Below are 14,943 nucleotides of genomic sequence, written 5' to 3'. Positions count from 1 at the left end.
CACACACACACACACACACACACACACAAACACACACACACAAACACACATACACACGCGCACTGTCTGTGTCGAAAAGGCATACAAAACCTGGAAAGAGTAAAGAAAAAAACTTGTGTATATTATAATGGACTTTGATTGAAATATTTTACGCCCATAACAGATCGATAAGTAGATAAGGAAACGGCGTAAAAAAACAACTAAAAAACCCCAACAGTTTATAACAAAATAAAAACAAAAAACACACCTCTTTTAAGCAACCAAGTTTTAAAATCCTTAAATCCTAGTAAGTGAGGATCGGAGTAGGGCCATCTGCTGCGTAAACAGACATCCAGTGATATTGAACCAAAAGAGTGACAAGCCCTATACAATTGAAATTATACGATTTTGTTGCGGCTTTCATGAGGCGGACCTGAGGCGACTAATACGTCGCACCAGAGACATCCCAGGACAGAACCCAGCGTTACTTTTTGGTTTACTTTTCATCAGAAAGCAGGATGTGTTAGGGCAGCATGAATATTATGCCTAGAATGTGCAGACTCCTTTTCTACAGACAAAGACTAATAGAACAATATTTATAATAGCACACAGATAAAAGCAGTAGATCTGCCATTAAGTTCTCTGGGGGATTCTATTTATATTGTTTCGAAAAGCAATATACAGGGTGATTAAAAAAGAATACGCCAAAATCATCACGCGATACTTAAAAAATGAAAAACAATGGAAAACTCTCAAGTTATTTTTTAATGTTTTACAAGTGCCCAATGTGGCCACCACCGGCAGCACTGAAAACTTCAAGCCGATATGAGAATTTCTCCCAAGCGCGCCTCAGAATGTCTCAGGCCACCATGTTGATTGTAGCTGTTATTCAATATTTCATATAATTGATATTTGCTGAAAGTGGTGGAACATATACTTTGTCTTTAGAATATCCACACACACAAAAAATTCACATACAGTGAGGATCGAGGATTTGCAAGGCCAACCACAAAGAGGGAGGTCTTCAGGACCTCACCTACCAGTCCACCGCTTAGGCATGTTTTCGTTCAGATAAGCTCGAACTCGGAGATGCCAATGTGGCAAAGCTCCATTTTGTTGACAAATGCAGTCATTCGAATCAGCATGCAGTAAAGCCACTTCTTGTAGGCATATGTTAAAGACACAGATTATGTTTCACCACTTCTAGCAAATATAAATAACATGAAAGATCGAATAACAGTTACAATCAACACAGTGGACTCAGACATCTTCAGGCGCGTTTGGGAGGAAATCTTATATAACATATTATATTGGCTTGATTGTTGCCTGTGCTGCCCGTGGTGGCCACATTGAGCACTTGTAGAACATGAAATAAAAAACCTTGGAGCTAGGTACAAAACATGTGTCCAAGCTGGAGTTTTCTATTGTTTTTCATTTTTTGAAATATCGTGTTATGATTTTGGCGCATTCTTTTTGAATGTCCTTGTATTTCACGAGTGCAAGAACACAGTCTTTACAGGTAACCTCAACGCTTACGACTTACTCATATACTTGTACCTAAAGAAACAAATATTACTTTTAGAAAAATGGAAGAACAAACGGATAGAAGAGTTAGCATAGCAAGAAAGAAGATACAGCACAACAGCGATATTTATGTCGGACGTTCAGAAGGACAGAAAAATAAGAAATAAAAAGACTTATTCTTTGACTTCGTGTCTTTTTCTAGGAAAATAATGTGAACACAAATACGTGCATAACGTTTTTGTAGATCTGCGTTCTAAAAATTGAAACCTGTAAACCTGTCCTATTTACTTTTTCCTCTGCTCTATTGTCTTTTTTCTTTGTACCCTTTTCAACCAAAGGTCAAACATGGCCCGGGAAATTACGCCCAACACAGTGCTCGCTGTAAACGGATGACAGGGAATAACTGCGAGTAAATTTCGCTAACATTTCCCGGGGTGTGTGAGAGCTGGAAACTGGTTGCGGAAGTAGATAATATGGAATAACAGCCCCCCCCCCCCCTCCCCGAAGAGTAATTTGACGTGGCAAGAATAAAGAATGTAGAATGGAGGAGGTATGGAACCATGGGGTTTGGGGTGGAGTGGGGGGATTGTTGAAGTTGGGAATTTGGACATGATGGCTGGAATTACAGCTTATTAATGTTGAAGGGATGGCTATAGCACGAGTTGACCTTTTAATGGTCAGATCAAATCTAAATGAGCATCTGTTTGAGTTGGGGTTGTATGTTTTTATGAGTGCCCAGGGAGGAGGGGGAATTAGATGAAGTGCTCATTGAAGTGTGGGGACTTTTTCCACAGACTGAAGGGAGGGGACTCGGAATGAAAATGGAAGCGTGTGTGAGAGGAGGGTTTTGGAAAAGGGGGGGGGGTGTATCACTTTAGGGACGTGAAAGAATGGTTATTACTTATTGCCTTAAATGCAAAATGTACCACTTAATTCGTAATTGCGCCATTCAGGAAACAAATAATACTCATTTTCGTATCTCCCCCCACCCCCACCATCCTTTCTACACCCCTTTTCACAATCACCGGGTTTGCGCTCTGTGTCTTTCTCTGCCTCTCTCTGCCTCTCTCTGTCTCTCTCTGTCTCTCTCTGTCTCTCTCTAACTTTCTCTCCCCCCTCTCTCTTTCTCCCCCTTTTTGTCTCTGTCTCTCCCCTCTCTCTTTGTCTCTCTTTCTGTCTCTCTGTCTGTCTCTGTGTCTTTCTCTGTCTCTCTGTCTCTCTGTCTCTCTCTCTCTCTCTCTCTCTCTCTCTCCCAGAGAGACGGTGAGACAGAGAGTGATACATGGAGTGGGATGTGGAGAGACGACGAACCAAAGGCAGTGCTTAACATAGCCGACAGTTTACTGCCTGTACACTCGGTAGGAACTGGAAGTTCATCTTTATTCAGTTCGAGAGTCCTATACAATTGGCAAGATGGCGCACCACACACTGACGACAATATTGGTCATTCTGGCTTTAACACACGCCTCTTGTGAGTTACAACTTAACATTTTTATTCCATTTTTCAAATAAAGATTTTCATTTTGTTGTGGTTTTTTTTGGTCAACATGATATTTTTAGACGTTTCGTGGCAGTAAAGGTTGCATTTGAGCACAGTAACTTTTATATTGTGATTAACTTTCCCATCATTTGCTTCTTGTATTAACTTTCATAATACTAATCATTTCCCTCACAAAGTATAATGCTGCTATTCCTGCCCCCGAATAGAATTACACTGTTGTTTGACCACGGTTCACATTATGAATTACTGCAGCGATGAAAGCTTCTCATCTTTCGTGTAATACGCTTAGGCCTACTGACAGATTTTGGTTAATTAATCATGAACAGTCGTAGTCCCAGTGCACTTTTGTGTGATTTTTTTAGAACAATCTTTAATATTTGTAGATCTGTCTTGCTAGATTAAAAGAGCTACGCAATATATGAGTAATATAGAATTCTTTGCAGAATGGACTTTTAAATAAATTAGTCGGACTAGGGAATTATTTGGGATTCTTTAGGTTCTTGCTTTAAGACTTTAACCATTTACAACACTGCACCTCATTTTGTATCCCTACACCCCCCCCCCCCCCCACACACGTACACAATTTTGTGAAGAGTATTCCATGGGCGCATTTACAATAATATTGTAAGGTATTTTCCCACGTACGTGTATTCTCAAGCAGCCATTACGTTTATGAAAGAAATTCTTGCAGCCTTCATCCGAAAGGTCTTTCAAGATGACCCAGTATTAAACAAAGGTGGCACAAGAACTATTTTACATACTTTTGTTTTCACTTAGATGAGATATTGCAAACAGCGGATTTATTTTTACCTTATAGAAAGACACATTCTGCTCGAAATGTCCTGGATGCACATCTCTCACAAAGCAAAATTGTTTTGCAAATGTAGTGTAAAATATTTTCTTACATTTGAGATTGTTTATTAGATGGGTAGCCAGACCCTGCTTGTCAAGGTAAGCCCGTGATAAATGGGATACAGCAAGACGGAATCTCAATGAACTCAACTAGTTTTCTCAACCTATATTAGAAGACAAGCTTTTGTTGGTACACTTTTTTCGTCGATAGATCAACTATTCCTTGTTCCTGTCTTTCTTTCCACAGTGGCATTTTCTTTTCGTGGCCTAGACAAGCGCGCTTGTTCTGACTCGATGGCGTGCTTGGTTCGAGTCCCGATGTTGGTCGACCTGATAGAGAAAGATTTTGCAGGGGCGCTCCTGCCACTGACCTACGAGCCAGTCCTAGACTTCCTGTGCGGGTACGTACACTGCACTGGAAGATAAGAACGAAGAGAAAAAGCCAATTTTACCATCTTGTAGAATGTATCTTAAAGATATCCCAATGCCACCCCCCACTTTTTTTTTCTTTCAAAGTTAAGGTTGAACAAAATATCTTCCACAAAGGGTAACGAAAAAGTCAATAAGTACAAGATTGGTCTTATACTAAGCACGTTACAGACTAAGTGAACAAACTGTTGTTGCCACAGAAAACTGCCTAATCAAAGGAGAGAACCCCACAATCCCCGGCCTTTTCATAGGCTGCAACAGTACTTTCCCTTGGGTAGATTTAATTCTCTCTCTCTCTCTCTCTCTCTCTCTCTCTCTCTCTCTCTCTCTCTTTCTTTCTCTCTCTCTCTCCCTCTCTCGCTCTCGTTTTCTCTTCCACTCTCTCCCACCTCTCTCCCTTGGTCTTATTTTTCAACATTTTTGTCTGCTCTTGAAAGGTTGCAAGAAGACAGTCTTCAGAAGCTTTTGTTTCTCACTAGCTCAAGCTTAGTTTTCATGTGACTATTGTCTAACACAACTTCTGTTATCACAGCAGATCCGTCCTACCTGCTCCATTTTCTTCGTATATTATTATTTTTTAAAAACTTTGCATGTCTCGACAACTGCACCTGAACCGACCCTATTTTAAACATGAGAGATTGTCCAAGCTCTTGTATTCTCAAACCTTTCAAATTTGTAATATCGTCAATCACCAATACTATTATTATTGCTTTTCCATCGTTTTTCTTTTCAGAAGAAAATAGAAAATATAGGAATAGAGGAACTTTTGGATAGTTTATGAATTGTTGAGGTGGGTGGTTGGTGGTGCTCTGGTGTGGTTTGCTTCTTCTTTCGTATGAAACATCTATGGTCCTTATCCCCTCTTCTTCTTTTTTATGTTTGTTACTCTCGTGTAACAACTCTAATCTTCTGGCGCTCAAATTATGACCTTATGCAGTTGCGAGCACAATAAAACCTCTACTAAAACAAACTGAATGTTTGACGTGGTATTTCCTACAATAAGATTCCTTTTCGTCTCTAGAGGAAAACACCGCGACGGCAATAATATTTGTGCAACCTACCTCCTTTTCAGTATACATGAACATTTATACAAATACACAAACGCATACGCACACACACACACACACACACACACACACACACAAACACACACAAACATACACACTTTCCCTCTGAGACTGTCCCAGGCTTCCGGAGGGCTTATTTCTTCTCTACAGATTCCTGGCTAGCCTTTCAGAATCATGTTATCCGTATTGCTTTCGTGATAAGAAGTCCAAGCCACTAATCAGGTCTTGCCAGCTAATCCTGCATTAGCCATGATCTGGCTGGATGCAACTTCAACAACATAGTGCAAGTTGTCTCTCTTTTTTTTCGTGCGTGTTCATAGAATTCAGTCTTTTCTTCTACATGGGAGACCTGCTCCAGGCAACCAGAACTAATCTCAAGATTATTCCTTCCAGATATGGAGTTTTTTTTTCCTTCTCTACCCCCCCCCTTTAAAAACGATATAAAACGAAATAAATAATCAATACAATGATATTAACTATAATAAAGACACCAAGAACAAGGCAAGACAAGAGCATGAACAGAAAATATGAATGAATAAATAAAAAATGTAATAATAAAATAGACCAGTTAATAAATTAATGAATTGAAAATTAAGACTAAAAAACTAATAAAGAATATTATGTACGAGAATACTATTCTACAATTGGGGAATCCAGATCCACGGTTATTTTTTGCTTGTATAAAGTAAAGTATCAGAAAACGTCGCTCTCGACAATAATGTTTCTAAAATATGACGATATAACATTGAAAATAACATTATAATATCCAGATTTGTTTATTCATCCCCCACAATTCTCGATATGTCACTAAAATAAGACAACATATTGATAATAATGATGATGATGATAATGATACTAAAAACAAAAAGAACAAAAAAAAAAGGAAAATAAAAATAATAACAATAATTCTCCTTTCGGAGATGAATAGGAAATGCGTTCTGTGGTGGCAGATAAAGAGACAATATCACAGAGATCTCGTAAATGGATGAGTTCATCTCAACTACTATTTTTCTATTGATATAAGTTTGAACGATCTGTCTCTTATATAATAAGCAAACAACTGTCTATTAAACGTTGTGTGGGGGCTCTCGTGGTCTAGAGGTTAAGGTGTTCGCCTCTCATTCAAAGATCCCGGGTTCGAATCCGGGTAGCGACAGAAAAAGTTTCTTCTCTAAGATTATCTCCTTTCACCTCCTTTCCTGCTTTCAAACAATGTTCTGTCGTCTCCTTTCTTCTCCACTTTCTGCCCCACCCCCTCACCTCCTTTGCTCCTATCTCTGGGCTTCTGACTCTCTCTGCAGCCTTTCTACTGCTTCTCCTTGGCTCCTTCTTACTGCTGTCTTTCAGCCACACCCCTGATCTGAAGGAAAGATCTCCCCCTTGCTTTCCCTGACAAGGGCGAGAAATTTCGGAGGTCCCATGTGCAAGTTGTGCGCGTTAAATATCCCTCGGTAGCCTAAAATTGATAAGAGGCTTAGGCCGCCTCCCGGGCAAAATTCAAAATTTCCTACCAACTGAAAATGTTTAATGTCTCCCGCGCGCTCATATGACCGTATGCAGTTGCGAGCGCCGCAAAACACTTACCAGAACACACACACACAAAAAAAACAACCAACAAAAAACATTGTGTGGCCCGTGACGTCTTGCACACGGTAGAATTTTCCTTAGCATGTGGGATGCATAAAAGGTTAGCAGTCAAGGGAATGATAAATTCAGTTGTGCCCGATAGAATAGGCTAACAGTAACAAGGTCACATTGCTCTCAGATCCTTGACACACATCTACATTCCTTGAATCTTTATCTGTAACAGTCACACGTTATAATAATTATGTACGTAACACACTATTGTCCACTATCATGCGCACCTTTTTCTACCAATCAGATGGTGTCAATCTCATGGAAATGGGCAATGGTAAAAAAAACCCCCAGATTTGTTCTTTATTCCCCCATGTCCTTGTCGTTCTGTGTTGGCAGACAACGGGAGAACATCACGGGCTGTCTGACGGACGTCCACTGTGAGGAAACAGAGCACAAGTACACTGGAGGGGCGGTCCTTGAGCTGCTGGATTATGCCTGCAACAGTGGCAGGGCTGGTAAGTCTTGCCACCCTAGAATGACAAAGTCCTGACTTTTTTTTGCCGTTTTGAGTCACTATGACCATGGGGTCAGAAACCAAATCTAATGTTTTATATCCCCTGTCAAAATCGTAAGATTATTCGGAGTCATAGTCAAAATATTTAAAAAGTGCATTCGAAAAAGTTTGACATGTTTGACGCCAAATTTCATACTGAGCAGATAGAACTTGCACATTCTAAGGAGTCAAAGTTGTTCTGGAGACTGTCCTTTCGGAGATGGCTGCTGCTAATTTTGAATTACCCTAGTCAGTTGTTTGGACTCCCTGTTCAAAGCTGAGTTTCAACTGTTCGATCGTTTGTGGGTTGTTTCTTTAGACCCTGTCTTTAAAAAGCAACTCCAAAATAAACACTGCACTTTGAATTGATCATCTGTTTATTTTCATACACTGTTCAAAGGAATATCAGTGTAAAATAAATTTGTTCTTTAATGCACCAGTACACATTATGATTACTTTTTAAGAAGTTACAAAATGTTGCATTTTTCTCAATGTTGGTTGAGATTATTATAAAAAATTGATATTTTTCGGACATAAGAGCAGATTTTCTTCTTGGTGATAAATCTGACGTCCCTGTGATTGAAATTTAATTGTTAAGATCTAGTTGAACTTGATGCAAAGGTGATCAAGTTATTGCTCTTTACATGTGTCATGGCAATTGCGAGGAGCTGAAATTAGAGGGGTTTTTTTTTGGGGGGGGGTGTACCTGTAGCTTAGATGTTGTTGTTGCTGTTAATACGCTGGGCTACGGTGTGGTCGGTGCAAGTTTGAATCAGAAATGGAGCATTTTTTAACCTATTTATTTCTTGAAGGCTGGGGGATTTTCCTGATGGCCAACCACCTTTGTTGTTTGTTTGTTTGAGAAAAGAGAAGCACATCGACATTTAGTGCTACAAAAAGTAAGACAGACAGACAGAAACAACAGGAGGAAAGTGAAGAAGCAGGATCCTCCAGTAGTGCCCTCCAACCACCGGCCACCTATGTTGATCATATCGGGAAAGAAAACATGCTAACAAAAAGAAAATAGACAGCTACGATTTGTAGGTGCCAAGTACATGATTGCGGATGGTTAGGGGGAGGTTTTTGGATTCTTTGGTTGCTTGCGTTCTTGAAATTGTTTCTGTCTGGCTTGTCCCCACCGAACATCTCCCCTCCTCCTCCCCTCCTCGAAAACAACCCAAATCATTATAAGAGGGAAACGAGAATTTGCTAGATTCTTGTTATTCCAGCATGAAGCTTAATCTTTCAAATTGTGGAGCAGCATGGATTAAAATTTAAGTAAAGAATGACAACAGTGTGATATTCCGTTCTGACCCTGTACTGTTTAATTCCTTCTCTCTCCTCCTGTACATTTTCTTTAAGAGTCGCACTCCACCTGACACAAAGCCATCTTGTTGTTTTGTGTTAAAAACGAAACTAAAAGAAACCACAGTTGACACGTTTACTTTTTCCCAAATGCTGAGTAAGCGCTTACGCCCCAAGCACACTAGAAAACTTTCTGCTCGTCCAGTAGCTGCAAGTATGTAGATGAGGTCATTTTTGCCTGTTTGTCTCTCTTCACTGCCAAGTGACGTCATACTTCTCAGCCGTGCGACAAGTGGGAGTTTTCCCAGTGTGCACGGAGTAGGAGTCTCAAAATCATTCTTTTAAATCAACAAAACATCTCAATTAAAGTAAAGTGTTGTTCTCTTCAACCCAACAAAACAACTCAATTAAAGTAAAGTTATTCTCTTTAGCTGAACAAAACAAAACCTGAATAATCTCTTCTTGCGCTCCCACTGCCTAGATCTGTTGGAAGAGAGGGCCTGCATCTCCCGAGACGACTTCGAGGAAGGAATCCTGCAGTGTGCTGGGATATTGAGAATAGAGAGCGACCTCACCTTGACACAGAAGCTGGCCTGGCTGGGGGACAACTCTTGCCAGTAAGTAGAAGAGAAGGAAGAGAGAAGGACAATTTCCTCATAGTCAAGAAAGTTTTTATTTACAATTTCTAATTCCCACTTCCCTTTCTTACTAAATGTGAAAAATATATTCAATTTTCCCCAATTTCCCAACCCCTTTCATAGTAAAGGAGAAGAAAAAAATATTTAGTTTCATAAAGTCAAAGGACAATTTTAGAGGCAGCTCTTTAATCTATTGGGCCTACCAGCCTCAACAAAACTGTTGGCGAACGATTTGGCACAGTATGGCAATAAGCTTACTAAGCTCGGAATTAGGAAAAGGCCAAATGTCAATAATACAGAAAGTGATTGAGCGAATTTTCTTCCTCATTCACCGTTCTCTCTCTCTCTCTCTTACCCCTTTCTTTTCAGAATCTGCCCTTGCGCTTGTTTCCTTGGAAGCAAAAACGTCAGAGAATTTTTTATTCTCAGTTTTCTAGGATTGATTGTGGAACTTCACACATTTTTTCAGACTGAACCTTCCTGTGTTTTGTATTTCAGGACAATTGATAACATGTACAAGTGTGTAGAGACGAGCACAGAGCATGTGTGTTCCGGCCGTGCCGCTCGACTCATGGGCCAGATTTACAGAACGATCATGAGAGAAGTAGCCCAGGACGCGGAGTGTGAGCAGGACCACTTCTGATGTGTCCACCGGCTCGAAGATCCGAGAATATACAGCAAATTTTAACGTTTAACGCTGTGACGAGATATATAAGATAAGATAAGATAAGATAAGATAAGATAAGATAAGATAAGAAGAGATACGATAAGATAAAATAAGTAAAGATAAGGTAAGATAAGATTAATCTTTATTGTCCACACACTGGCACATTGTTTTGGTGTTTCATCAAACACTCTCTCTCTCTCTCTCTCTCTCTCTCTCTCTCTCTCTCTCTCTCTCTCTCTCTCTCTCTCACACACACACACACACACACACACACACACACACACCCACACCCACACTCTCTCTCTTTCACTCAAACACAAACACACACACACACACACACTCACACGCACATGTGTGCACTCTCTCACACACACATGCGCGCCCACAGACCCACTCACACACACAGACCTCTACACATTCTGTGTCACTCACCCAAGAGAGAACAAATAAGCTCTAGTGACAGCACTTTTAGCATCTTATGTACTCTGCTTTTGTCAACAAGACACTGTGAGGAGTAACACAAAGCCTTGTTTTACTCGTACCAGATTTTACAACGTACTGCTTTCTCTTTGTTTTCGGCCTATGTCACAACAGTTATGGCCTGGCTCCACCAGATTTTACCAGACGATGGTATCTAACGCAGAAATGCGTGCAATCTATATCACAAATCGGATAAAGTTTGTGGGTTTACTCGGGTTAGTAGGGCAAATTAATGGGAACACTTGTTTTTTGTTTGTTTGTTTTTTACATCAAATTGGTTGGGGAGTGGGGAGTGTTCTTTACGAGATATACCTAGTGGTTATGTGTTTTGACCACACAATGACGTGAAAATGTTATAAAAATAAACTGTACAAGAAAAAAGTGAGTTTCTGCTTTTTTTTTTCTTAAAATATATTTGCAGCTAACACACCTGTCGGCACAATCAAACAATCGTTTTGACCTAGAGAAACACATACGCAATTCTGGGAGGAAAATGTTTAATGTCGTATAGTATACTCGATGACTAATGAAAAACAAGGACACTGCAATTCCTGGCCAGTCGAATCGACACGAAGGCCCTGAGCATCTTGCTTTCACTGTAAAAGTAATTGGAAACAGAGGAAGTTGTAGATCAAGAATACACTGCTTGATAACATTAAAATGATAATAATAATAATAATGAAGATCATTTCTATAGCGCCCACTCCCGTGTAAACACATGTACGAACAATATTCACGCACGCGACACACACACACACACACACAAATATACACACTCATACACACACAAACACACACACATATACACATACACACTCAAACACACACATACACACTCACGAACACATAACACGCACATATGTGCACACACATGTACGCCAAACACACACACACACACACGCGCGCGCGCGCACACACACACGCGCGCACACACACATACACACACACACACGCACACACGCACACACACACACATCTACTTGCTTATCCACGCACACGCTTACACATCGTCACGAAATGAGCATAAAATAATATACACACTGCAATTCACAAAATACATAAATGGATACATAGTCATTTACATAACATTGTACTGAACATGAATCTACTGACATAAAAAGGATGTCATTAAATGTGTCTTTAAAGATTTTTAAAATTTAGACTTAGATGTTGTATGTCTCAAGGTTTGGGGAAGAGAGTTCCAAACTGACGGAGCAAGGTGGGCGAATGATCTTTCAGCTAATTTTTTACCCCCCTTTCTCGGAACTCTTAAAAGATACTGATCGCCTGATCTTAGTGATCTAGATGGAACATAAATCTGGATGAGATCACTAAGATATGAGGGAGCTTTGTTATTGACACATTTAGGACATAGTATTACAATTTTATATGACATTCTAGCTGACACGGGAAGCCAATGCAACGTTCTTAACATGGGAGTGATGTGGTCCCATTTCTTTTTCTTTAGTACAAGCCTAGCAGTATAATTTAAAAAACGTTGTAACTTGTGAAGAGTGGCATTTGGTATGTTAGCTCTAGTAAAGCATTGCAATAATCGAGGCGTGAAAACAAGAAAGATGACACGAGCGTTTTCAACGAGTGTTCATTCAAAAACATAGACATATGACCAATTTTACCCAATTCAAAAAATAAAATGGTACTTAAATAATTGATATGATGTTCCATTGACAATTTTGAATCAAAATGCACTCCCAGATTTTTTGCTTTATTAGTAAAATACAGTTTTTCATTTTCTTTTCTGTACAAATATGATCAATGCCTATGGGGATATGGCTTTTCTTTGGGTTACATAAAAGAATTTCAGTTTTATTTTCATTAAGCTGGAGCTTATTATAAACCATCCATTTTTTAAATGTCATCAATGCACAGACCCATGGTAGTAAGCAGGGTTTTAACATCTGATGGTGGAACAGATTTATACAACTGTGTATTGTCAGCGTACATGTGATAATTCATATTGTGCTTTCTAATCACAGCTCCCAGCGGCTGTGTATATAACGTATACAAGATTGGACCCAATACTGAACATTGAGGCACTCCAAAGTCTAGCTTAAAAATTGACGAAAAAGAGTCGTGCACAAACACAGATTGTGTACGGCCAATCAGGTAGGACCTGAACCAGTCAAGAACTCTGCCAGACTGGCCAAACGTGTATTCAATAAGAATAGTGTGATCTATAGTGTCAAAGGCAGCAGTAAGATCAAGAAGAGAAAGAATTGATATTTTGTTCTCATCTGCCTCACACAAGAGGTCGTTATATAATTATTTTCAATAGCGCAGTTTCTGTGTTATGAAATTGCCGATAGGCAGATTGATATAATTCATATAAATTGTTTTTTTAAAAATGATTCTTCAAAAGAACCAAAACAACTTTCTCCAAGATTTTTGATAAAAAGGGAAGGTTGGAGACAGGTCTGAAATTCTTGAGCTCCTTCGGGGAAAGATTTGATTTTTTGAGAAGGTGAATAAATAAAGCATGCTTAAAGAGTGATGGTACTACTCCAGACTGAAGAGACTCATTAATGATGAAAGTTATAAATCCAATGACACTATCAAGATGTGTGATGAGCAGTGGTGTTGGAATGGGATCAAGACTACATGTTTTATGGGGTGATGACATTATGATTGATCTTACATCTTCTTGTGTTACACGTACAAATTCATTAATGATTACCCCAGGAAATGTTTCAAAAGATGGTAGTTTATGGGTAGTCGTGTCAATTTTTTTCCTAATCGTGGATATCTTGTCTCTAAAGTATTGACCAAAAACATCAGGAAGGTTACTTTTAGGTACATTCGTGGGAAACTTGTTGCTGGCCGGATCTTTCTTACCAGACAACTGATTTGTTATACAAAATAAAGCTTTAGAGGTGGTACATTCATTAATTTTTCAGTTATAATACATAAATTTGGCAGATGTTATTAACGATTTCACTATGTTGTTACAGTGTATATAAATGTCCTCATGAATTTTCAGCTTTGATGATCTCCAGCGTCTTTCAGCTTGTCTACGTTCCATTTTAGATTGTTTAATTTCCAAAGTCATCCACGGGGCAGAAGGTCGATCAGTCACTGTTCTGGATTTGACTGGTGTATGTTTGTTTAGTAGTTCACACATCTTGGTGTTGAAAGTGTCTACCTTCTCGGAGGTTGAACCGTGTATGAATTTTAGTAGCTGGCGAATGTCCGCTCCAAACTTTTTATGATCAATGTCCATTTTCCGGTTTGTTATTTTGCGGTGTCTCAGTTTGGGCTTCCCTATACGAGTTATTTCAAAGGACACCACGTAGTGATCAGAAATGCATTTGTTCTTTACTTGAATTTCACCGATTTTATTGACACTGTCCGCAATGACCCAATTTAATGTGTGTTTTTTAATGTGAGTGGGGACATCAATGTGTTGATAGAGACCACGAGTCTCTAGAATAGATTTGATAGATTTAACATTAGTGTCAAAGGTATCTTCAGGTGATAAATAATAATAATAAAAAAACAAAAACAGAATTATGTAGGTTTGTGAAAACATAAAAGCAGAGAAATGAGATCTTATATTTAACAAAGAAGGGTACACTATCTGATCATCACCTCTCGAAATCGAAAAGACATGTTCAACAATGTTAGGTTATAATAAGCAGAACCTCAAAATTTAACGGCCGTCATCGATAGGACCGGGCCAAATTGGTTGAGAGCCTGAAAAAAAACCCCCCGAAACGACCCAGGTTTTTCAAAAGTCCAGTTGAAGAGCTCCACGAACTATAGGAAAATACTAGCAAGAACCAACTATATGAACACGCAGGTAGTATAAACAATAGTTGAATGCGGTTTAAAATCATAGAAGGAAAGCACAATGAACATAATGAGAAGTACACCGTCTTGAGGAAAACTGCGAGCGAGACTAAATTGATTTTATATAAACTACCTGAACAATCGGTCCCTCAAGTTAGATAGGCAATACAGAAATAGGGACAATCACACGGCTGTGACAACGTAAAATCGGAACTCATCTACAAGATAAGGAGAGAGAGAGGAGAGAGAGAGAGAGAGAGAGAGAGAGAGAGAGAGAGAGAGAGAGAGAGAGAGAGAGAGAGAGAGAGAGAGAGAGAGAGAGAGAGAGAGAGAGAGAGAGAGAGAGAGAGAAATCATGTGTTCAGCCTTGGTATAGATTGTGTCTTTGAATTATGTAAAACAAGTATCTGCTGGACAAAAGCTCGGAAGAGAAACGTGGCCAGAGACAACTGCGTAACTACCCCCCCCCCCCCCTCCCGATGAATAGTTACTCTTAGAGTGCTGTCCTGAATTTGGATCAGTAGCCCTGATGTCTGATAATTTAAAAACAAAAATAACATCAA

The 14,943-nt window shown here is 39.4% G+C and overlaps 1 protein-coding gene across 1 annotated transcript; it reads left to right on the top strand.

The window, feature by feature from the left end:
* The first annotated feature begins 2,742 nt into the window (after positions 1-2,742).
* LOC101855585 lies at positions 2,743-10,164 on the top strand. Its single transcript, XM_005105439.3, has 5 exons — positions 2,743-2,974; positions 4,104-4,257; positions 7,327-7,445; positions 9,270-9,405; positions 9,925-10,164. Exons 1-5 carry the CDS (start codon positions 2,917-2,919, stop codon positions 10,067-10,069), a joined length of 612 nt encoding a protein of 203 aa, XP_005105496.1. The 5' UTR covers positions 2,743-2,916; the 3' UTR covers positions 10,070-10,164.
* Positions 10,165-14,943: the final 4,779 nt, after the last annotated feature.

Source organism: Aplysia californica, unplaced genomic scaffold (genome assembly GCF_000002075.1).
Source record: "Aplysia californica isolate F4 #8 unplaced genomic scaffold, AplCal3.0 scaffold00471, whole genome shotgun sequence".
NCBI classification, from domain to species: domain Eukaryota; kingdom Metazoa; phylum Mollusca; class Gastropoda; order Aplysiida; family Aplysiidae; genus Aplysia; species Aplysia californica.
This window is presented reverse-complemented; position numbering and strand designations above follow the sequence as displayed.